The 25,207-nt window shown below is 43.5% G+C and overlaps 1 protein-coding gene across 1 annotated transcript in view; it reads right to left on the reverse strand.

The window, feature by feature from the left end:
- Positions 1 to 25,207, reverse strand: part of OBSCN (obscurin, cytoskeletal calmodulin and titin-interacting RhoGEF) — a 243,002-nt gene that overhangs the window by 99,826 nt on the left and 117,969 nt on the right. Inside the window, exons 61-72 of the mRNA XM_087712229.1 lie at positions 23,209 to 23,481; positions 21,478 to 21,744; positions 18,254 to 18,526; positions 17,063 to 17,335; positions 14,910 to 15,176; positions 12,545 to 13,879; positions 10,994 to 11,272; positions 10,639 to 10,717; positions 3,065 to 3,189; positions 1,671 to 1,868; positions 736 to 765; positions 441 to 539 (exon numbers count right to left, since the gene is read on the reverse strand). Of these exons, the coding sequence (XP_087568355.1) occupies positions 441 to 539; positions 736 to 765; positions 1,671 to 1,868; positions 3,065 to 3,189; positions 10,639 to 10,717; positions 10,994 to 11,272; positions 12,545 to 13,879; positions 14,910 to 15,176; positions 17,063 to 17,335; positions 18,254 to 18,526; positions 21,478 to 21,744; positions 23,209 to 23,481 (3,498 nt within the window). The remainder of the gene's footprint in view (positions 1 to 440; positions 540 to 735; positions 766 to 1,670; positions 1,869 to 3,064; positions 3,190 to 10,638; positions 10,718 to 10,993; positions 11,273 to 12,544; positions 13,880 to 14,909; positions 15,177 to 17,062; positions 17,336 to 18,253; positions 18,527 to 21,477; positions 21,745 to 23,208; positions 23,482 to 25,207) is intronic.

A 25,207-nucleotide genomic window follows, 5' to 3' on the forward strand; every position in this document is an offset into this window, starting at 1 on the left:
AATAATAATGATGAGAAAAATGCCCACAATACAGTAGTCCTTAACTTACAATACTTCATTCAGTGACCATTCAAAGTTACAATGACACTGAAAAAAAGTGACTTATTATCCATTTTCACACTTACGACTATGCCAGCAACCCTCACGGTTACATGATCACAATTCAGGCACTTGGCAACTGATTCATATGGCAGGGTCCTGGGTCCACGTGATCCCTTTTTAAGACTTTCTAACGAGCAAATTCACTTAAAAACCAGGCGGTTAATTTAACAAATGCAGTGATTCACTGAACAACTGTGGAAAGAAAGGCCATAAAATGGGCCAAAAGTCACTTAATAAACTGTTTCGCTTACAAAAAAAATTTGTGCTCAATTATAGTCATAAGTCAAGGACTGCTGTAGTCAAAAAGGGTGGGTGTGATGGCCTTGAAGCTTGTTTACCTTCCACCTTTACTGAAAGGGTGATGCTGGCCCCTCTCCTCACTTTCTTGTTGGTAAATCTTTCCAGGAATCTCGGTGGCACCAGCTGTTCACAAATGTCTGAAAATCAAAATATTTGAAGCAGAGGACGAATTGAGAGAGAGAAAAATAAGCTCCCAACTCAGACTAAGTTTGCTTGGTTTTCCATGGACCAAGCATCCAAACTGCTTTGATTTGGGCAAAGCAATCCTCAAGTAAAACACCCGGAGCTTCAGTCACACTTTACTTTGATATCTCACCTGTTTCATTGTCTTACCTTTTTCTGGTTGTCTGTCCTCACCAGCTCCTGCAAGAAGACAAAAAAGGGACTGAGTGAAATTACTTCATTATATTTCTCTCCCTCTCTCTTTGCGTTCTCTCTCCCTCTCCCCCCCTCTCTCTGTATGTTTGTCTGTCTCTCTCACTCTCTCTCTCATCTATCTATCTACCATTCCATTCATCTATCCATCCATCCATCCATCCCTTTATCTATATCTATCATCTCCTTCTGTATTCTTTTTCTTTTCTTTTTTCTTTTTTCTATTCATCCATCCATTCATCCTTCCTTCATCTATTTCTATCATCCATATATCTTGCATTTATCCATCCATCCATCCATCTATCCATCCATCCATCTATCTATCATTTATTCATCCATCTATCCCCCCTCTCTCATCTATTTCTATTTATCTACCATCCATATTTCTTTTATCTGCCTATCTACCATCGATCCATCCATCATCTGTCTGTCTGTCGGTATCATATATCTCTCTCTGTGTGTCCATCCATCCATCCATGCATCATTTCTGCATTATTGATAGATTGCCCTGGATAAAAGAAATAAGCAAAGGTTGGGGGGGGGGGGAATGACACAATATCCAAGGCAGAGGTGAGTTGCCAATTTCCTTACTACCAATTCGGCCACAGTCCTGCAGAAGTATCTGGACGGGTGGGCAGAGCCTACAGCCCCCACTACTACCGGTTCAGCTAATCTGGGCCAAACAGGCAGCAACCCATCTCTGATCCAAGGCATCATTCCTTAACAACTGCCTATTGGAACAGAATTGCTTTAGGCTGCCTCTGGAACACCTATTAGAGTAAGAAGTTGGGGATTTTTGTTTCTCCCAAACGACACCATAATGTGAAAATTCCAGACTCTGTAGTTCTTCTGGGCAGATTTGGCCTATCAAGGAAGCATTTCAGCCTGTTCACCTTTGACTATGAGCCTGGCTGCCGAATACGCAGACCCAGCAGAGTTGGTGATGAAGACAGAATACTGGCCATCATCCTCTTTGGTGACCTGCAGAACTTCCAGAGCGTGAAATTCGCGGCTGTCTGTCCTTTGGAGATGATCGCTTGTGTGTAACGGCTGACCGTCTTTGAACCAATAGAGACGGGGCTCAGGGAAACCTGGGTGGATGCATAACAAACACACAGAGAGATGTACGAGTTATAAGACTAATCAAGGAATCCATCATTGTTCTACTTAACACCCCATTCAGTTACTTGGCTAGCCACAGTGTGGCATTAATTCCTTTCGGTCATTCAATGCTGAGAATCAGGGATTTCTTGCAAATGGACAAATATAAATGTCCCAGGATAATGTTGCGGGGTCCAATCTGGGTCAGCCAGTGGGATAAGAGATTTTGTCTTCTGAGCTTTCGTACTTGTGCTGGAGTCCATCCGCAGAGAACTTCTCAGTAGCAGAGCATGTGTTTGGGGCTGTTCTGCATTTATATGGTGTTTGTTATGTGTGGCTTTTTAGTTGTTGATTGAATGGCTGTCTATTAAAATGTTAGCTACTGTTTATTTGTGCTGCCAAGTCCTCACTTCCTAAGTACTTAGTAAGCTGGTGGTAAATCAGCATGCCTATTGACTGACAAGGGGTCCATTTCACAGGCTTCAGTCACTTTCCTGGCTGTTTTTGTCTCTGCTCATCCAATAACCTTAGTAGTTTCAAAACCGAATGTATGCCTTTCTTCATTGCAATGTGAGGCTACCAATGGCTTTGGTCTCCTCACCTGATTGCTCACTTCTTTTCTTACAATCTGGTGGTTAGCTTCCTCCGCGTCTGTCCTACATAGTCACAGGGGCAATCCATGCAGGGGAGATTTCTTACGTCAGAATGTGCCAGTCATTGGTGAAGACTTTCCTGCCTAAGGTGGGACTAGAACTCATGGTCTCTCATTTCTAGCCTGGTGCCTTCACTACTACACCAAACTGATTCTCCTATTGCAATGCAAGCTGCAGCCCTTTTGAACATGCATCGTAATGTCGGTTGCATACAAAAAGGGTGGAACTTGCATCACAATAATGAGTAATGAATATTCAGCATAATGAAATTATTTTGTTTAGAGCTGCTTAATGGTGCAATGCCTCAGAATCCTTCTGAGTACACAGTGTCTGGAACTGAACCCAGAACTCGAGGTGGAGTGAGACGAAACCAAAATCAAGAAACAATTTTCAACCCACATTGTCAGTCTCATCCACTGCCTGAACAACTCCAAAAACAAAGACCAGCATGCAAGTAGTGATTGTGTGAATGGGATCTACCCCAAACTATGAAGCTGCGGAGAGGGGAGGGGGTTTGTTGAAATATCTGTTACCTTTCACTTTTAAATGGAATTTGGCAACAGGGGCTCCAGGCGCCACGTGAATATCGTGAAGTTCATCCATGATTTGAGGCAACTGTTCCTCTTCTGTTGTTGACTCCACTCCTTCTTGTTCCCGGCTGGTTCAAGAGATGGTAGGAAAGAGGGGGAGGGCAACACAAATGATTGACATGTAAAGCCCACTCCCAAATATAATTAGAATCTAGATAGAATAGTATGTTTAAAAGGGACTTTGGAGGTCTTCTAGTCCAATCCCCTGTTCAAACAGGAGGCATGCAGGAAAGGGAGGTGTGCTCCCTGTTCTGATTCGGAAGTCAGTACTGGTAGTCCTCGATTTATGACCACAGCTGAGTCCAAAATTTTTGATGTTAATTGAGACAGTTAAATGAATTTTGCCCCATTTGATGAACTTTCTTTGCCACATTTATTAAGTGAATAATTCCAGTTGTTACGTTACTTATATGATCGCTATATAAATCTGGCTTCCCCATTGTCTTTGCTTGTTAGAAGGTCTTAAAAGAGGATCGTGTGGTTCGAAGTCATTGCCACCATTATAAATGAGAGTCAATTGCTAAGCATCTGACTGTAAATCACCTGACTATGGGGATGCTATAATGGTTGTAAGTCTGAAAAATGGTCATGTTACTTTTTCAATCCTGATGTAACTTCAAACAGTTATTTGGATTGTAAGTTGAGGACTACCAATATAGATTCAAATACTTAGAAATCTAGAGCTCATCTAGTCCTATTCCTAGCTCCATGCACTATCCACTAAAGTATTTCCAGAAAATTGTAGGGGGAGTGGTAGAATCTAGGGGGAGGGTCAAAAGGGCAATCAGCCTAGAATTCCTATGTAGCCACAAATGAACTAAATCCAACCTCCCTTGAGTGCCATTGACCCTTATCTAACTCCTAGCAGGCGCTAACCATGAGTTGAGAAGATTCCTGTGCATAAGTTTTTAGCAATCGCTAGAAATTACCCAGCTAGCTTTCATATCCAAGGTGGAACTAGAACTCATTGTCTCCCAGTGATAGGCCCAAAGTTACCCACTGGCTTTAATGCCCAAGAGAGGACTACAACTCATTGTCTCCTGGCGACTGGCCCACAGTCACCCAGTTTTCATAACTAAAGTGAGGCTAGAACTCACACTCTCCCGTTGATTGACCCAAAGTCATCCAGATGGCTTTCATGCCTCTGGCAGGACAAGAACTCCCTCTGGTGATTGATCAAAAATCACACAGCTGGCTTTCATATCTAAGACAGGACTAGAAATCCCTGCCTCCTAATGATTAGCCCAAAGTCACCATTGGCTTCCATATCAAGGTAGGTCTAGAACTCCCAGTCTCCTGCTGATGTCTTAACCAGTAGGCCAAACTGGCTCTTTAAAAAAGTTAACAATCAAATCAGAATTCTGCAACTATATGGAAGAGGGTGATATTCACCATTCTGGATTATTTTAATGAATGTGTGCCATTGCACAATACATCCAATGATGAAACATTTTGAAACCGGTCATGCTTTTAACATTGCAGAAATCTAACTTATTCCTGATCAGCAAAGAGTTATTGATCCTTTAACCTGCAACATTCAGGACATCAAATGTGTTAATCAGAAAAATTCTGAGGTGCAAGATCCATTTAGTGCAAGAAAAATGTGCCACAACAAGGGAGCTGTCTCAACAATTGTGGAAGCAAACTAATCGGGGCAATAAACATATGCCCCCAAAATAATATTTGATAATAGATTTCTACCCAGAGTCATTTTGAAATGAGGTGGGTGGCAAATAAATATAAAGACTTACCTGAACGATCGTTCTCGGTGTGCTGCGTGAGAATCCAAAGGAATGGGTTAATTTCGGTCTGCTTGCCTAGAAACTGAATTGAAGAAACTTGGCCATGCCTCCTCTTTCACTTGGTAGCTCAGTTTTTTCAGTGGAAGGCGTGGCCATATCGAAAGATGTAAGCACCTGAGATGCCCTCCTAACCTCGAAACCTAACTTGCCGTCAGAGACCCTGGGCTGAGTCGTGAATAGGCAGGGTTGGATTCTCACGCAGTGCACCAAGAAAGACCATTCAGGTAAGTCAACGGTCTTTCTCCACGCGCTGCTTAGAGAATCCAAAGGAATGGGATATGCCTAAGCATACTGACCTAAGGGTGGGTAGTTGACCGGTCCAGGGAGCCAGAGTCCGAGTGAACCACCTGCAATACCCGACGTCCGAAGGAAGCTTCGGCCGAAGCATAAACATCTAATTTATAATGTTTGGTGAAGGATGACGGAGATGACCACATCGCCACACTACACATTTCCTTGACCGAAGCTTGAGTGGACCAGGCCATAGTCATGGCAGCACTGCATGTAGAGTGGGCTGTGAAGTGCTGGGGCAAGGGACGGGCCTGCACCCCGTCGCTTTAGTGATACAGGCTTTCAACCATCTCCCAATAATGGTCGATGAAACCTTTTGGCCCATGGAGCCGGGGAGAAAGGTGATGAACAGGGCCTCCGACCATCAGAAGGACACTGTGCGCTTGATGTAGCATCGAAGGGCCCACCGCACATCAAGATGATGCCATTTTTTCTCGCAGATATGCGTCGGTCGGTGACAAAAGTCAGGTAACACCAATTCCTGGGCTCTAAGGAACCAGGAGTTGACTTTCGTGAGAAATGAAGGGTCAAGCCGGAGGATCACCCTGTCAGGATGGAAGATACAGAGGTCGCTATGGACCGACAGGGCTGCCAGCTCCGAGACCCTCCGGGCTGAGGTGATGGCCATGAGGAAGGCCACTTTCAAAGTCAATAGACAAAGGCTAAAAGAGCGGATGGGTTGAAATGGGGCAGATATCAATGCCTCAAGGACGATGGGTAGCTCCCAAGACAGGTAACGATGGACCGTTGGTAGCCTGAGGTTGGAAGCTCCTCTCAGGAACGAATGAACCCTGGGATGGTGTGCCAAGGAGTGGCCGGTGCTGCTGTGTAACACCGTAGAAAGTGCCACCATCTGCCTGCGTAAGGTGTTCGGTGCCAGTCCCCGATCCAGGCCATCCTGGGGGAATTCCAGGGCTTGAAGAATCGAGGTCAATCTCAGGGAAATCGCGAGAAGGCAGCACCACCTGCAGAAGGCCGATCATGTAGCGTTGTACATCCACGTGGTGGAGGGGCGCCTGGCCTCCGGGTTGGTACGAATGACATGCACAGAGAAGTTGTCACATCTCAGGATGTCCCCTTCAATGGCCAAATGGCCAATTGAAGCCAGGTGTAGTAGGGCCCCTTGGCTGAGGACTATCCTGTTGTCCAGAATCCTCCAGGGGGTGGCAATGGGCAGACTGTCCAGGTCGGCGAACCAAGACCGGCAAGCCCAATGAGGGGTGACCTTCAACAGCTCCACGTACTCCAATAGGATCTTGCAAATCACTCTTGGAGTGAGCGGTAGTGGTGGGAACGCATACAGCAGCCCCCGGGGCCAGGGGCTGCAGAGAGCATCGGTCCCCTCCACTCCGGGCATCTGTTGAAGAATCGAGGCAGGCGTGTGTTGGCTGGACATGCAAGTAGATCCACTGTCGGGATGCCGAACCTGCTGGTCAGTTCATGGAACAAGTCCGGATGGAGCCACCACTCCACGTGGTCCACAGTCGATCGACTCGGCCAATCCACCTATATGTTCGTGGAAGCAGAAATGTGATCTGCCCTAATGGACAGAAGATGAGACTCGACCCGCAGGCAGAGTCCCTGCGCCTCCAGCATGAGCCTCTTGGAATGCATGTCGCCGTGGCAGTTGATATATGCTTTGGCGGCCACATTGTCTGTTAGGATCAACATGTGCCGCCCTGCCACCAGGTCCCTGAACTCCCGAAGGGAGAGATGGATGGCCCGAAGTTCCAACCAATTGATATTGTTCATCATGTCCTGGGGCTCCAATTGGGCTACGTGGGAGTGAGTGTGAGCACCCCAACTGTACAAGCTGGCATCAGAAGTTATCGTGACCCATTCCGGCTCCCTGAAGAGACAACCTTTCAGCAAGGCGGAGGAGGTCCACCAATAGAAAGAGTGGATCACTTTGGAGGACAGCTGCACCGTGATGTCTGGAACACCTCTGTGTCTCCTCTGGTATAGAAGGAGAAACAATTGGAGATGGCCGCGTGAAGCCGGGCCCAGGGGATGATTCCTATACAGTAGATCAGCTTCCCTAGTAACGTATAAAGGACGAATAGGTGCACTGATCTCTGAGTCAGAACCTGGTTCACCAGGGCCTGAATGCTGGTGCAACTATCATGTGACAGGGACACCTTGCAACGAACAGTGTCTATTATGGCCCTGGATGTAAAAGAGACGTGGCCGGCACTAACTGACTTTTGTCCATATTTACCTGAAATCCGTGGAGCTGCAGAAACCGAATTGTCGCTTTAAGATCTCGATGGGTCTGTCTCGGGGATGTCGATTGTATCAGGACATCGTTGAGATAGCATTGTAGTCTTATGGGACGAGACCTGAGATGGGCCACCGTTGCAGCCAGCAGCTTTGTAAATGTCCTTGGGGCTGACAAGAGTTCAAATGGCAGGGCCCTGTATTAAAAATGGCGCCCTGAGTATGAAAATCATAGGTGCCACTTGGAGCCCATGTCCGCCTGCCAATGGCGAAGCCAAAGGAGGAGGCGGGATGTAACATTGGTTGCCATTGCCCTGGAGGCAAACTTTGCCGCTGCTAAGGTGTCATCAGTGGAGAATTCCAAAGCAGCCACCAATTTATTAACATCTTGGTGGAGACGCATGTCCTCAGGTGCTAACCTGGACTGTAATTGTCTGAGCCTCACCAGGGAAGTCCTGTTAAAAAAGGACATAGCAGTAACCGCACCTGAAGCCCCCTGGTGCGACTTACGGAAGGCTTGCTCCACCTTGCGGTCCTCTGCCTTTAGCAATAGCAATAGCAGTTAGACTTATAGGGCTTTCAGCCCTCTCTAAGTGATTTACAGAGTCAGCATATATTGCCCCCACAGTCTGGGCCCTCATTTCACCCACCTTGGAAGGATGGAAGACTGAGTCAACCTTGAGCCGGTGAGATTTGAACCACTGAACTGCAGATAACAGTCAGCTGAAGTGGCCTGCAGTACTGCACCCTAACCACTGCGCCACCTCGGCTCATTTAATAACTCAGATGCGTCTGAAGGGACAATGGCCGAGGAGGTCAAGGCTGCTACTGGTGGATTCACAGTCGGCATCTGAAGAAGTCCCTCCAGATCCAGTCCGGGGCCAAACAGCCGCTTGTCATTATTGCTAGGTGGGGGAACCGCAGCTGGCTGAGACCACTGTCTTTGGATGACATCCAGAAATAGTTTGGGTGATAGGATGACCTCTTGTTCCAGAACAGGTTCTGAAAACAGGTGCTCAGTGGAGTCCAGGACCAAGGGTATTCCACTGGGATACCCTTGCTGCCCATGTTAGCAGTGGTCCTTGCCTTGAAAAGCAAGGATTTGAACAGGTGGGCCTGAAAAGACCTTCGGGGATGGGAACTTCTTGGGGGCCACCCTCATCATCTGACAATTCCTCATCATGTTGCTCCTCATCACCCAAGAGAGAGTCCTCACTACGGGGAAGAGGGCAAAAGGGAAGAGGGTCCCTCACAGGGCCTGGGGTGGGCTTTGAAGGTGCCCTCAAACCTCTGGATCTCCTGCTGAATTCAAAGTCAACTCCCTGTGAGATAGCCGCTGAAATAAGATCCCTAGGGAGGTTCAGGATTTGATTGTCCACCTCGTGGAGGCACCCAGCCGTGGGGGGTAAAGATAGCATCAGGTGGGGAATGCCTGGCCTCACGGGTGGAATGCCTGATGCAATGCTTAGGCCCGATGCACTCGGTGTGGAGCTAGGGCCAAGGCCTACGTCCTCAGCAGAGAGGCCCTGCACCTGGATGTTATCTGGGGACCAGTCCCTGGCCTCTCCCAAAGGGGATTCCTGAAAGGACAGGGAAGGCAATCCTTCCAGTTGCAAGGGCAGGGGGGGGGATTTGGGAGTCCTAGATGTTTTAGGGACTTTGGAGGCCTTTTTTAGTGGAAGGCCGATGCTTGTGCCAGGCATCCTTATCAGCAGCTGCCGATGATGATGTGGCCTTGGATCTGCTGGTTGTGCTCCTGGTGATAGTCCTCCCCACTCTGCTGGGAGGGTAGTCCCTCAAGGGTGAGCTCCCAGGAGAAGTCCCTTCCCCAACGCTGGAACAGAAGCTCACTCCGCCATACCCCCCTTAAAATTCACTCGGAATTAATCAGTGGGGAAATACAGGGCAAAACTGCAAGGAACCCCACGATCCTGGCCGCTCAATAGGTGATACTCAGTCACCAGAGGAAAAGGCACTAAGAAAAAGAGATTGCCTGCAGTGATAGCACAGTGAGATCGTAACCATGCTGCTGATCTCCTCGCAAACTCGCTCGCAATGAAGCTTGTGGCAATTAAAATGGCCGGCGCTGCTCAGCGGCTCAATTGGTGCTGAAATCAACAGCTCACAAGTTTAAAGCAGCCAATATGAACAGTTGCCTAGCGGCTCTGGGCATAGCCAGCGTGGCACGACAAAACCGCGCTCGTCAAAATAGCGGTGATAAAACCGTGTCACTAAAGCCGCGATGTCATCACCGCGCGTCATTACCACCGCGACAACAGCGTGGCGACAGAAGGGCGGTTTAAAACAGCGCGGTGGCGGAAAGCCGATTTAAATTAAGGTAAGGGTTAGGATTAGGTTTAGGGGTTAGGTTTAGGGTTAGGTTTAGGGGTTAGGTTTAGGGGTTAGGTTTAGGGTTAGGTTTAGGGTTAGGTTTAGGGTTAGGTTTAGGATTAGGTTTAGGGTTAGGTTTAGGGTTAGGTTTAGGGTGCTGAGTGTTTCGGAAGGCGCGGGTTTGCCCTCCGCCCTTATGTCAGCGCGGTAAGGTCGCATTTGCTTTAGCGATTCGGATGGCGCGGATTAGCACTCACGCTTATGTCTCCACGGATAAGGGCTTCGCGGTATTGTGGTGGAACCGTAGCCAGCACCCGTGAAATACAAACAGCAAGAGAAAATGGCGGCTAAGCCTCCGAGCACGCCAAGCAGAGAAGTGGCAGCAGCGGGAAGATGGCGAACCAAGCCTCCAAGCATAGCATGAGGGGCTCGAGAACAGTGCACCGAACTCACGGCCCTCAGATCCAGGCAATTAGCGGCCACGGGCTAGCCCAAGCAATCAGGCAAGAGCGCCCAACAATTTACACCCTCCCCATGAAGAGGGAATTCTCAGCAGCAGTTCTTGCCGGCAGACTGGGGAAACCAGCACTCCGTCCGACTCCGTAAACACGAAAACAATAATGATAAAATACAATGCGCACAATACCTGTGAACTGCAAAGAAAATCCAAAGGGAAAAAAACCTTAAAGGTACAGGAGAAACTGTGATTACGTCTCTGTAGGCAGACTGAATTGAAAAAACTGAGGCTACTAAGTGAAAGGGAGGCATGGCCAAGTTTCTTCAATTCAATCTCTAGGCAAACAGACTGAAATTAGCCCATTTCTTTGGATTCTCTAATCAGCGCGCTGGAGAATAAAAAAATAATATTGCTCTTACCTGGACAGGTAACCTTTGGCACTGTAGTACGAGGAGGTCTCCGTTGCATCTCCAGCTGTATCATAGTCTGTGCTGGTTACTAATGAATGGTAAAAAGAGGATTTTAGGGGCAACATTTCTCAATTTCAGCCACTTTAAGGTCAGTGGATTTCAACTCTCGGAATTCTATGGTCAAGTTGAGAAACACTGCTTTAGAGCAGCACTTCTCAAAAAGAGAAGGTGGACAATTGTGCAGGAATCAAGGAAGTTCTGATCAGTGATTTTTACGGAAGGGATGAAGGGAGGGAGGAAAGATTATGCTCAATTATGCTTAATTTTTGAACAACAGTTTCCCACATCCCAGCTTTAAACTCACGTTCCACTCGTAGCTCAGCTTTTGTTGAAGACACCCCCATGCTGTTTTCAGCCACACAGCGGTAGACCCCCATGTCAAGAGGGACCACCGCAGTGATGATCAGCTGATGACATCCTTCCTGGTCCTCATTGATCATGTAGTGGTCATCCTCTTCAAGAACGCGGCCATCTTTAAACCACCGGACAGTTGGCATTGGCTTGCCAATCACCACACAATCGAAACTGACCGGGTAACCATCCTGCACCTCTTGATTTTGAAGCTCAGTGATGAAGATTGGAGCTAGAATGAATAAAGAACAATAAGAGCAAAACTATATGTCTGTCTCCTCCTTCTCTCCGCAAACCTCACTCCCTTCTAGCACTAATGATGTTCTTTAGCTGGGTCAAGAAACATCTACAAGAAAACAACCAAGCTCAGAGAGCACCAAGAACGCCACAGTTCCTTCTCCTCTTCCTCCTCCTCCTCACTTTCTTCCTTTTCCTTCTTGTCTATCTACTGCTCCTTCACCTTTTCCTTCTCCCTTAACTTTTGGTCCAGCCCTCAAGGAGTCCCTATACCACTTCTGACAAATGGCTATCCTGTCTCTTCTTGAAAACCTCCAGTGATGGTGCACCCACCATGGCACGACATAACCGCGAATGTCAAAAGCACGCCGACAAAACCGCGGCGCTAAAACCGCGATGTCAAAAGCGCGCCGACAATAGCGCACCGACAACAGCGCACCGACAGAAGCACGATTTAAGTTAAGGTAAGGTTTAGGGTTAGGTTTAGGGTTAGGTTTAGGGTTAGGTTTAGGGTTAGGTTTAGGGATATGTTACAGCGCGCTTCTGTCGGCGCGCTTCAGCGCTCATTCGTCTCCGCGGTTTTGATGGCGCGGTTTTGTCACCGTGCTTTAGTCACACACGCTTTTGTCGTACGTGCATTTGTGGTGGAACCACACCCACAACTTCTGAAGGCAAGCCTTTCCGCTGATGGATTGCTTTCACTGCTAGGAAGTTTCTCCATAATTTAGGTTGGTTCTCTCCTTAATGTTTCCATCCGTTACTTCTAATGTCCTACCTTCAGGTGCTTTGGAAAATAGGCTGACCTCTCTCTTATTTGTAACACTCCCTCAAGTATTGGAAGATTGCTATTACTTTTAGTCCTTCTCTTAATTAGACTTAACATACCTAGTTCCCTCAATCGTTCATCATATTATCCTCCAGATCTGATCTTTGTTGCTATTCTCTGCACTCTTTCTATGGTCTCGTCACCATTTTTGTACTGTGGTGACCAGAATTGGACACAGTGTTCCAAATACGGTCTCATCAGAGCAGTGTAAAGTGGTACTAACACTTCACCTTAAACTGATTTATTGGTACCCATGCCTATGTGCTGGAATCTTCTCAACTAACCACTAGTACCTGCTAGGAGTTGGATAAGGGTCAACAGAGTTTAAAGGAGATTGGACTTAGTTCACTTGTGATTACATAGAGATTCTAGGCTGATGACTCTTTTGACTCCGCCCCCAGGTCCTGCCATTCCTCCTCCTACAAAACCTTGTGTACTTACCAGTATCAGAGGTCAGCAGAGTAGGCGGTGGCCGTTGAACCAAAGTCCGCAACTGTCCCGCAGGAGGTGAAGCAGCTTTCCCAATACGCAACTCTATCTTTTTAGGACCCTGGTCCAAAATGTCAATCTCAACAGGAATACCCAAAGCGGCAAACATCTCCCGAAACCGGACCGCAGCTGTTTTGGCCTCTGTGTGAACTTCAAACTTGATGTAGATGTAGCGTTCGTCTTCCCGGTAGGTCTGACGATCCACTGCCTCAATCTCTCCCTCGTCCGCGCTGACAAACAATTCCTCATCGACGTCGGAGATCTCGGTGGAGACTTTAGACTTGAACAACTTGTGGAGCCTCCGTCCGGCTTTACGGAAAGCATCGTCCAATTCACTGCCAGACGAGCTCTCTGATTCGCTGTCAGGAAGCTTCTTGGTGGGTTTTGATTTGCGAGAAGGTGCTTGAGGTTGGATGGTCACCTTGGCACTGTGGGTGACCTTGCCGAATTTATTGGAGGCTTCGCAGGCATACTTGCCCTTGTCGTTCATTTCCAGACCGGCGATAATTAAGGAACAGGTCCCATCATTGTAATTGTCTATGTGATAATGCCGCCCATCCTTAATTTCATTCCCGTCTTTCAGCCAACAGACTGTCATGTCTGTTTTGCTGTGGGCCGTGCACTCTAGATGGAGGGTGTCTCCTATCTTGCCGACAAAGTCCTTGAAGGTCTCAGCAAAGACCGGACGTTCTTGCTGTTTGATTTCCTTTCTCACTTTGTAACCTTTGAAGGCAGCTTGGATTTTGACGGCAGCTTGAGACATGGAAGGGTCCTCCAAGTCACCTTCGGTGATCTCAAATTCAGTTGACTCTGCAGGAGGAGATGGTTCCTCACTGACCTTCTGCTGACCTTGAGCTACTTTCTCTACGACTTTGCGACTGACACTCACCGTAGTTGATCCAGCCTTCTTAAGGTAGGTGATTAAGGAAGGTGTCCCGGCTCTGGATTCATCATCTGAACTTGTGATGGAGAAATCTGCTTCTCCAGCTTTTGCAGATTCGTCGCAAGTAGAGTATTCCTCGGAGTAGTACTGGGTTATCTCCATTTCCTCCTTCTTCCTCTTCTGAAGCTTGTCGTCTTCTTCGGGCAGTTCACTGATTGAATCCAAGGTCGGCTCGCGACTCATCCTCCGCTTCTTGGCCAGAGCTTCCCATAGAAGATGGAGGTCCCCTTCCTGAGCAGCTTCAGGTGGCAAGCTGGGTTGAACCTCTTCATCCGTTACCTTCATTGACTCTTTAGACATTTGTGCTTCCTCAACAATTTCTTTCAACATCGACACTGGAGAAACTAAGAAATGAAATGGTGAGATTATTATTATTATTATTATTATTATTATTATTATTATTATCGGAATTATTATTAGGAAGTCAGGACATGGCAACTTCTAGACATAAAAGAAGAGGAAGATCTACAGGATAATCTAAATTTTGCAAATGCCCATTCAAAAGACTTTAGAATCAATTAATCAATAATCAATCAATCAATCTAGATTAATATAGCACAGGTAGCCCTTGATTTATGATAACAACTGAGCCAAATTTCCACGGATAAGCAAGGCATTTAAGTGAGCCACGTCTCATTTTACAACCTTTTTTTTTTTGCAATGCTTCTTCTCCTCTCAGAATCACCGAAGCTGTTAAGCGAATCACATGATTGTTAAGTGAATCTGGCTTCCCCTGTTGAGTTTGCTTGTCAGAAGCTGGCTGGGAAGGGATCACGTGATCCCGGGATGCTGCAAGTTGTAAAAACATACTGATTTTCAAGTGCCCGAATTTTGATCATGTAAACATGGGGATGCTGTGACAGTCGTGTGAGAATCAGTCATAAGTCACTTTTTTCAATAAAGGTAGTCATTGACTTACAACCATTCATGTAATGACGATTCAAATTTACAACGGCAATAGAAAAAAAGTGACCTACAAGCGGTTTTCACACTTACAACCATTGCGGCATCCCCATAGTCAGGAACTCAATATTCTGGCTCTGAGTAACCAGCTTGTATATGCGACTGTGGCACCATTCTGGGAATACATGATCTCCATTTGTGACCTTCCCAGCCAGTTTTGGACAAGCAAAGCCGATGGGGGAAACCAGATTCACTTAATGATATTGTAATTTGCTTAACAACCGCAGTGATTTGCTTAACAACCCTGGCAAAAAAGATCCTACAATCGTGGGAGACTCGCTTAATAACATTCTTGCTTAGCAACAGAAGTTCTAGTCCTAGTTGTGCTTACCTCTGCTGGTTAATGACCCCGATACAATTATCTGACTTTGGGTCGTAAGTCAAGAATTACCTGTATGGATTCTAACTTACCATCAATCGAAAGATTGGCAGAAGTTTTGATTTCAGGTGAGGCGATGCAGGTGTAGGATCCTTGATCTTCAGATTTAAAATCGTGTATGATGAGTGTCTGTTTTTTGCCTTCGGAGATGATTTCATATCTTCCTCCCGGTTGGATCGGTTCTTTCTCTTTGACCCAAATCACCTCTTGGGTCTCACTGGACAATTCACACTGCAACTTGGCCTTCTCTCCTTGCGTGGCAGACTGGTCAACCAAAGGCTGAGTGACTTCAACAGGTTCTAAAATTCAACACATGAAAACCAATTTACAGGTGGTCCTCAACTTGTAAACCATTTGTTTAGTGACCATTCAAAGTTACAACATCACTGAAGAAAGTGACATATGACGGTTTTTTCATACTTATGACCACTGCAGTATCCCCAGTCATGTGATCAAAATTCAGATGCTTGGCAACTGGTTGATATATCATACAAGAAAAATGTAAAAAGGTCTCTCTCACACACACAAACACACACATTTACAATAGTAAAATTAATACAGAAGGAAAGAAAGAAAAAGAGAGAGAGAAAGAGAGAGAAAAGTGCAAAGGACAAGATACAAATAATAGAAAATAGAAAACACAAAAAGTAAAGAAAATTAAATTATAGTGGAGATTGAAAATACAGTATATTTCAGCCATCACAATAGTTATACAACACGCTCTCTACCTCTCTTGGTTTACAACCAATGATTTCTTCATTCCATATCCCATTTTTTAATCTATAGACAAATCCATAAAGCAATATTTTTTGAATCCTTGGTCAGCCGAAAATCCATTAAGGGTTACCAAAAATAGAAGCACATTTTATTTTAACCTGGGTCAAATAAACAATCTCTATAAGCCTTCCTTTTAGTTCTGAAAGTCTTAATCTTTAGTCCACTCGAATTGTTGTAGAATCAGGGTTTTTTTTAAATGTCTTCTAGTCCAACCCTCCTGTTTTGAGCAGGAAGCTCAAGTTGGAAGTCCCTTCCAACTCTGTTTTTCTGTTCTTCTGTGCTGTTATCCTGTTATTCTTCTTTGTCTTTTCTCACAAAATTATTCAAACGTGTAACAAGCTTCTTTTGTAAATCCAATATAAAAGAATTATCCAGATCACTCTCTTGGTAAATTATTTGTATTTCCCCTTTGATTTTTTAAAAATCAACTGAGTTAAAACATTAACTGTGACATCCTTTCCATGTCATTCTCATAACTGTCATTGTTGCCTGTCATCTTTGTCTTGTCAAAAAATATTCTTCATCTGCCAATGTTTCCAAACATTTTTTGGACACTCTTTATCCTGCTTATCTATAGAAACAAACTTCACTACTGACATTTTTGTTACTAACTTATATTTATATTTTTTCAAAAGTGCCCTTCAATATTTTCAATGTTAATTTTCATTTGCATCATCTTACATGTTCCAGTTAATTAGTTGTAAAGGTGGGCAGTTTAGAAATGTGAAAAACAAACAAACAAACAAATGGTATTTATCTCCCCCTGGTGTCCAATAGTTAAAATTGCTTTTCTTTATTTTGTCTTGCAATAGTCCAAACAAATCTATTTTCCACTGGAAGGATTCTTTATAATTAAAAACATATTCTAAATGCATTTGGTCCCTTAATCTGTTTATAATTTTCTAAGGGGAAAACGGTTTTACTTAGCTGTTTGTTATTTCATTTTATTTATTTATTTTATTTATTTAATTGTGTTGCTCTTCTCTGTATTCTTCCCAGAGTCTGAAATCTTTGTATTGTGGTGACCAAAACCATTTGGAATATTCCAAGTGTAGTCTTACTAAGATTTTGTAAAGGGGTACTAGAACTTCACGGGATCTTGATTATATCCCTCTATTAATGCAATCTAGGATTTCATTGGCTTTTTTTGGCAGCTGCTGAACAATGTTGGCTCATGTTTAAGTAATTTTTCTCTAGGACTCTAAGATCCCTCTCGCAGTTACTGGCATTAAGCAAAGTTTCACTTAGTCTATACCTGTACAGTTGGTTTTTCGCACCTAATTGTAGAACCTTACTTTTATCTACCTTGAATTTAATTTTGATAGGGCGCAGTGTTCAGCGTGATCATTTTGCATCCACCCTATCCTATACGTAAATTGCAAGAAAACAGTTACCTGTTCCAACTTACCTATGATAGTCAATTTTGCAGACGCAATGGCATCTCTGGCAGCAAAGGTTATCTCCCCAGAATGTAGAAGCTGAGCTTTCTTTAGGAAGAGTTTGTAGGTATTTGCTTCAGCTTCAGTTCTCCAATTTTCATCCGGTTGGATATCTACGTCATTAAGATACCAGGCAATCTCATGGATGGGCACTGATTCACTTAACACGCAGCTGAAGATGGCTTGTTCCCCGGCACGGACGGTGACATCTGTCAGTGGCTGCAAGAATTCCAGTCTCCATCCTGAAATGATCAGAAATGACAGCAAGGAAGAAATTGAGAGGTTGGGAAATTTTAGGATTTTTTTTTTTAAATCCCGGAAATATAGGTAGTATTTGACCTGCAACAGTTGTTTTAGTGACCATACGAAGTTACAACGGTGCTGAAAAAGGGACATGATCATTTTTCAAACTTATGACCATTGTAGCATCCCCATGTTCACATGATCAAATTCAGATGCTTGGCAACTCATATTATGACAGTCATAGTGTTCCAAGGTCATACAATGGGGTAAAATTCAATTAACATATGTCTCACTTAGAAACATAAAATTTAGGCTCAATTATGGTTGTAAATCGAAACTACTTGTACATGAAAATGGATCCTGTTTCCTGGCTGTATTGCTAACTGGTAAAGTATCTCGGCTGCTATGTATGTTTTTTTATTATCTTAGAATGTTTTTAGTGTTTTAATTATGATTTTTTTAATTGTAAGCTATTCACAGTTATTGACTGAGATGGGTAGCTATAAAAAAGTAGTCCTCCACTTACAACAGTTCGTTTAATGACCCCTTGAAATTACAATGGCATGGAAAAAGGGAATTATGACCATTTTTCACACTTACGACAATTGCAACATCCCCATGGTCACGTGAGCAGAATCCTTGGCAACTGATTCATATTTATGATGGTTGCAGTGCCCCAGAATCACGTGATCCTGTTTTCGCGACCTTTTGACAAGCAAACTCAATGGGAGGAACCAGATTCACTAAACGGCAGTGTTATTAATTGAACAGCTGCAGTCATTCCTTAACAACTATGGCAAGAAAGGTGGTACAACAACTATCTCGCTTAGCAATGGAAATTTTGGGCCCAGTTGTGGCCGTAAGTTGAGGACTACCTGTCTCTGATTGTCTCGTGCAACAAGATATTTGATTGTCACCTTTTACTGTCAAGAAAGCAGATGTGACCACATCGCTCGCTTGAAAGGTCACCCTGCAACTGTCGTGGACTTTGAGGTTCTTCAGAAGCAGAAGATGGCGAAGCCCGTTTTCAAAATAAACCAGTTCCACGTTTTCTGATGTTTTTGCCGGCACATCATCGATTAGCCAGTTATAATTGTAGATTTCTGGCTTGGAAAGATAACACTCAAAGAGGGCTTCCCCTCCTTCCATCGCATCCACATTCTCCAGGCCCTGGATGACTGTATTCTTGGCTGTTAGGACAAAAAAAAAATATAGAATTAATAATAAAAGGGCCTCAATCCCTGACTTTCCAGTCATACGGGTAGTCCTCACCTTACAACTGTTTGTTTAGTGACTGTCTGAAGTTACAACAGCACCGAAAAATTGACTTTGGACTGGTTCTCACACTTACAACCATTGCAGCATTCCCATGGTCACGTGATCAAAATTCAGGTGCTTGGCAGCTGACTCATAGATATGACGGTTGGAGTGTCATGGGTTCATGTGATCACCCTTTGTGACTGTCCCAGACAGCTTCCGATTAGTCAATGGAAGAAACCAGATTCAATTAATGGCAGTGTGATTTACATAACAACTGCAGTGATTCACTTAACAACCATGGCCCAAAAGGCCATAAAATGAGGCATGGCTATTTAAAAACAGCCTTACTTAGCAAGAGAAATGTTGGACTCAATTGTAATTGTAGGTTGATGACTACCTATATAGCATTTAAATTAGCTGGAAATAATAAGTAAATATTACATATAATAAGTATAACATATATTTATGTACATTAAATATAAATTATGCATATAATTATATATTATATATAAAAAGTATAAATTACATATAATACACGCACATATATTATATATAATGTTGCATTTATATATATGCATATATATATATGTATGTATAATATAACTGTATATAATATTGATACAATATATAAAATATAACAATAATAAGACATTAGATGGATTGCAAACTTGATTGTTTGCAATGCTTTATATTAAAAAAATGAAGTGACTGCCATCTTTAGCTGAAATTCAACTTTCATTTTGATATAGGTTGGGTTTTGGAAAGGAGAAAGGTTTTTTATAGGAATAAGTTGTGATTTAGGAGATTCTGCAGGGGGAATCAAACATGAAACATTTTTTTAAAGTGGAAATTTAATTGCATGGTTAGAAATTGACTGCTTGAAGTTGGGAAAGATGGCATTGAAAAAAATGGTTTAAGACTGCTTTTCACATTCACAATTGCAGCCATCCCATGGTCTCACGATAAAAATTCAGACCCTCGGTAACTGACTCATATTAATGGTGGTTGCAGTGTCCTGGGGCTCCCCTTTTGTGATCTTTTGACAAGCAAAGTCAATGGGAAAATGTTATTATTTAATAACTATGTTAATAACATAACCTCTGCAGTGATTCATTTAGCAACTGTGAAAAGAAAGGTTGTAAAACGGGGTAAAATTTGTTAAAACTCATTTAACAAATATCTCGCTTAACCACATAAATTTTGTCGGTCAAGGACTGCCTGTATGCTTGTCAAATGCCATAGTAACATTTCTGTAAGGAACTGTGATTAATGCCAATGAAATTCAAGCCTACAAAATTTATTTATTTATGTCCCACCTTTATTATTCTTTTATAAACAACTCAAAACGGTGAATACATCGTAATACTCCTTATTCCTCCTATTTTCCCCACAACAACAACCCTGTGAAGTAAGGCAGGACTAGAACTCACTGTCTCCTGGTGATTGGGCCAAAGTCACCCAGCCAACATTCTTGCCTAAGGTGGGACTAGAATTCATCATCTCCTGGCCTAAAGTTCCCCAGTTCTTCCGCTAAAGGAGGACTAAAACTCACAGTCTCCCAGTTTCTAACCTGGTTCCTTAATCTCTACTTGATCTTGGCTGGTGCAGAAACTGTAAGCATATAGTACAATTAAGTTTTTTTAATGTCTATAATAAAAAACATAATTTGGTCTTTCTTTTTATCATCACAAAGCTTTACTCAAAGTGACTTTATTTTAAAATGGGCAGTTGTGTTTTCACAGTGTTCAAAGCAATCCGGCAGCCAAGCATTAAAAAAAAAGTAATGCAAGCAATAAAATCATTAAAAAATTTAAATAATCTCAGAACAGTAGACAAGCCAAATAATAAAGCATATTTCAAAAGCTTCAGCTCCGAATAACAACAGATGACCATCAAGGTTGCAGTAACATAGAGCAATTACAAATTGTTTTAGGCTGCTCAAATGCATTGCTGAGTTATCCTTACAACAGCCCTGTAAGGTAGGACAGGATTCCTGTTCTCCTACTGTGTATAAGACAACTGAATTGTTGGTGTTGACATGTGCTAAGAAAACTCTTCATGGTTGCAATGCAAATTCAGCCAGGGACACTTCTCAGCTCTCCGCTTCTATCTGAATTTATTTTATGCAGTAGTTTATTGCTAAAATTAAGGGTAGATAGAAGAAATCAAGCAAAGTGCGTTTGGAAAATGCAGGCATTTTCCAAATGCATCACCTCAAAATTCTCAGTCATCTGGATTTTTCTGCGACAAATAAGAGATTAACAATTTAATACGAATATTTATTGAGAGAAGAAAATATTTGTAGCTCGGGATTGAAATGTGGGGTCTTTGGTGCTCTTGGAACTTGATTGTTTTCTTGCAGACATTTCACGATGCAACTAGGTAACATTATCAGTGTAAGAAGGGAGTAAGGTTCTAGTTTCTAGCACTGATGATGTTACCTAGTTCGGTCATGAAATGTCTGCAAGAAAACAACCAAGCTCAAGGAGCCTCAACAACCCTGCACGAATGCTTATGTCCTTACAAGGTTTTCCTGTTCCCCAACACCTCCTATAAGTGTTAGCCAAACCCTTTGTAAACATCAAATCTTCCCTTGCTCTTTGATCTCCAAAAGCTAGTCGCTTAACCAGTGGGACGACTTTGCCTCCAGAAGTTGTGGGTGCTCCAACACTGGAGGTTTTTTAAGAAGAGCTTGGACAACCTTTTGCCTGAAATGGTGTAGGCTCTCCTGCTCGAGCAAGGGGTTGGGCTAGAAGACCTTCAAGGTCCCTTCCAACTCTGTTATTCTGGTATTAGTCACCAAAAGAAAGTTTGGTTTGGCCCTCATGTCAGCTTTGGTGGCGTTCACATGATCATCTTCTTCCATTGTGGTTGACCTCACCTTGAACGTCAAGCATGGCCACCACTTTGGTCCCTCCGGCTTCACAAGAGTAAATCCCCGTGTCACAAGGAAGAGCCGGCTTGATTTTCAATTTGGCCACGTTCCAGTCCTGCTCAACCATAACTCGTTGGCCATCTCCCCAAAGAGGTTGATCATCCTTCTTCCAGACGGCCTGCACTGGCCGAGAATACTGGCAGATGAATTCCGCCGTCCCATCTTCTTCCAAAGTTAGGTCCTGCATGGGGCTGACCACCTCAATGGTCGGATCTGTCAACCGATAGGTCAGGTGTTAGTGCAGGCTTGGGGGAATATTTATGGAGACTTTTTTTGCTTTTAAAGAAGGACTCTCTGTGAGTTGTGTGAAAGCAGGGATCAGGAGCACTCTTTAGTTTGCTAAGGTGGTTTAAGGCTTGTTTGGCTCAGCCATGGAAATGATAAAAGCATGTGAGTTAGCTAAGGAGGCAGCGGATCACTGGTGACTGAATGGCTGAAAGCAGTTTTGCCTAATTTAGAAACCCTCCAGGGGTATAGACTGCAACTCCCAGAATCCCTCAGCGAGCGTGGAGATTGTGGAGAATTCTGGAAGCTGAACTATTGAGAAAGTTGGTCAGATTAAGTCCTTTTTCTTAATATCATAGTCCTCAACTTACAACCATTTGTTTAGCGACCATCCAAAGTTACAATGGCACTCAAAAAAGTGACTTATGACCGATTCTCACACTTATGATCATTGCGGCCTTGCAGTCATGTGATCAAAATTCAGGTGCTTGGTCTATATGATGGTTGCGGCATGCTGGGGTCACGTGATCACCATTTGTGACCTTCCCAGTCAGCTTCTGACAAGCAAGGTCAATGGGGAAAGATTCACTTACTAGATTCACTTAGCAACCGCATGATTCACTTAACTGCAATAATTCGCTTAACAACTATGCTAAATCAATCATAAAACCGGGCAGGATTCACTCAACAACCACCTTTCTTAGCAACAGAAATTCTGGTCACAAGTGTGGTTATAAGCTGAGGACTATCTACAGACAAAGTTACACCTGTAGTAGTTACTGTACTCAGATGGATATTTAAGCATTTCTGAAAATCTCCCATTTGCATCACCTTGGCCTGTAGCTATAGTTTATAATTATTAATTAAATTATTAATTATAATTATTAATGAATTATAATTATAATTATTATAATATAAATTATTAATTAAATTATATAATTATAATTATATAATTTAACTATAATTAATTAAATTTGTTTGGCGTCCATCTCGAATCAAGAGACCCTATTCACTCGCAGATGATAACCACCAAAAAAGATTGAACTGGAAGCTATTTTGTTGAAATTGTTTCAGCTGCCCTACAAAAGATTGCAAAAGTACTTAAAACCAGATATGTATTTATTTTATTTATTAAACCTTTATGCCGCCAGTATTCATGACCGTTCAGCAGATCCAGCACAGGCAATTATCAGATGCTTCTAAATCTATTATATGCTGTTGAAAGCCTTCCAGAGTCACTTTAGATTAGCGAGACAGCCAGCATATAAATTTAAGAATAAATAGATATCTTCCAAGGACAATGAGTAAGGTGCAGGGTTTTGCTTAAGGTAGTAGTGCCTAGTGGTTAATGCATTCCTTCCGGGAGCTGTTTTGCAGAAATTGGTTAGGGGTCCAGTGACACAAGGAACAAGCACAGCGTGGTGGTTGCCTGACAGGGAAAGCCTGAAATACCTTTGATTAATAATTTAGCTGAGGATATCAGAGAACCCATTCGAAAGATCACTGTTCCTGAATCATTGAGACCCAGGTCTTTTAAGATCAGCTTGTGAGTGGTCCCATCGTGCACCGAGATTTCATTTGCAGTGCTGTTGTGAAGAGGGGAGCCGTCCAGCCACCACTGTGGGTTTTGTGTTCCAGATCGGGAGAGCTCGCAGGTAAAAGTAGCTGATTCCCCGGCAAAAATATCCATGTTCTTTAAACCAGAAACTATCTGTATTTCCTCTTCTGTGTAACAGAAGAAGAGAACACACGCAGCGGAGGTGTAAAAATGGACCATCTTTGTGTTTCTACATCATTTGACAACATGAATCATTTCGTGAGAGGAGAGACGTTGCAAAATTAGCACCCAAGATTAAAACTCTGCAACTGAAACTTACAAAAGTACAGGAGTCACTGACTTACACCCATTTGTTTTGCGGTCAAAGTAACAACGGCACTGATTTTATTTCTGTTCTGATTTTTCACAAAGCTGGCGAGATACAGCTCTTAGCTAACTAATAGACTCAATCAAGAAATCAACTCGACAAGGCTAAAATTACTTTTATTCATGTTGATTTATAAGAACAGGATCTTGAAAAAGCTGGCTGTGCTTTACCACAGGTGTCCCCACCTTGGTCCCCCTCTGGCCAGTGCGTGTGTGTGTGTGTGTGTGCGCGTGCGCGTGCACGCATACACACACACTTGCGCTAATGCTACCGTGAGCATCATGTGAACAATAGTGTTGCTATGAACTTCACATGTGTATGAGCATCACTGCGAGCATCATACGGATGTTAGCGTCTCTGTGAACTGGCGGTCTCGTTCGCACTTGCACAGGTATGAGTAAAGGTGCCTGCCCCTTCCCCCTGGGCCACCAACCCGGATAAGTTGGGAAATCTGCTTCGTGTCACCCTTATATTCATGTGAATTAGAGAGAGTGTCAGCTTGAATCTTTTGCAAACATGTTCTTGTTTTCGACTTTTCCTCCTTGCTACTTTCCTAACAGATCTGGCCTATCTCTGTAAAGGTCACCTTCCTTATTTTCCATGGCATCTCATCAGTTCCTTAAAAGCTTTTAGGAAAAGTGGACTGCAGTAAAATAATGGGAGTTTCCATTTGGTCATTCACTGGACAAATAAAACACAGACATCCATGGATGCAATTTTCTTAGCCACAATATGGAATGTTCTTCTTTTGTTGTACTTTCCCTCCCTCCCAAATGCTAACCAGGCCTGACGGTGCTTAACTTTTCAAAATCATCTAAAAATCATACATTAATCTTTTTAAAAAAGCTATCTCACACCAGAACCGCAGAAGGATACTGTAGTAAGCATCCTATATATTAGTCAGAGGTGGTATTCAGGTCTCTTCTGTTTGGGGGAACCAGTAGTGGCGGCTGTGGGAGGCTCGGCCCACCTGCCCTGACGTAATGCACGACCTTCTGTGCACGCCCACATTTGAGAACCAGTAGGGAAGATAAGTGAATCCCACCACTGATATTAGTCATCTATACAACAAGATGGTTTATACGCCAAAGATGTTTTGGATCATTCATTTTTTTCAGATCCACTGAACTCTCCGGTGACTAAATTAGAAAGATTGATTTGCCTCCAAACCTAGTTTAATAACAGGGAAAGGCACAAAACAGATGCATGAGTTCCATTTTTATGTATAGAAATAACCTAAAAAAGAAACAACTTGGAAATGAAGAGGAATTCCCTGGTCTATGTAGCAATGGGATGGCCTGTCTTGAGGTTCACTGATTAATTCTTATCACTGAGAGGAAATTTCCCCTTACTTCTAGGCTGGATCTCTCTTCAATAATCTTCTACCCATTGCCTCTTATCGTCCACTCAGGTGCTTTGGAGAATAGAATCATAGAATAACAGAGTTGGAAGAGACCTTAGAGATCTTGTAGCCCAACCCTCTGCTCGAGCAGGAAACCCTACACCACTTCAGACAAATGGTTGTC

This window comes from Thamnophis sirtalis, unplaced genomic scaffold (assembly GCF_051295495.1).
Source record: "Thamnophis sirtalis isolate CommonGarterSnake01/CBP01778 unplaced genomic scaffold, rThaSir2_p1.2 scaffold_4, whole genome shotgun sequence".
Taxonomy (NCBI): Eukaryota; Metazoa; Chordata; class Lepidosauria; order Squamata; family Natricidae; genus Thamnophis; species Thamnophis sirtalis.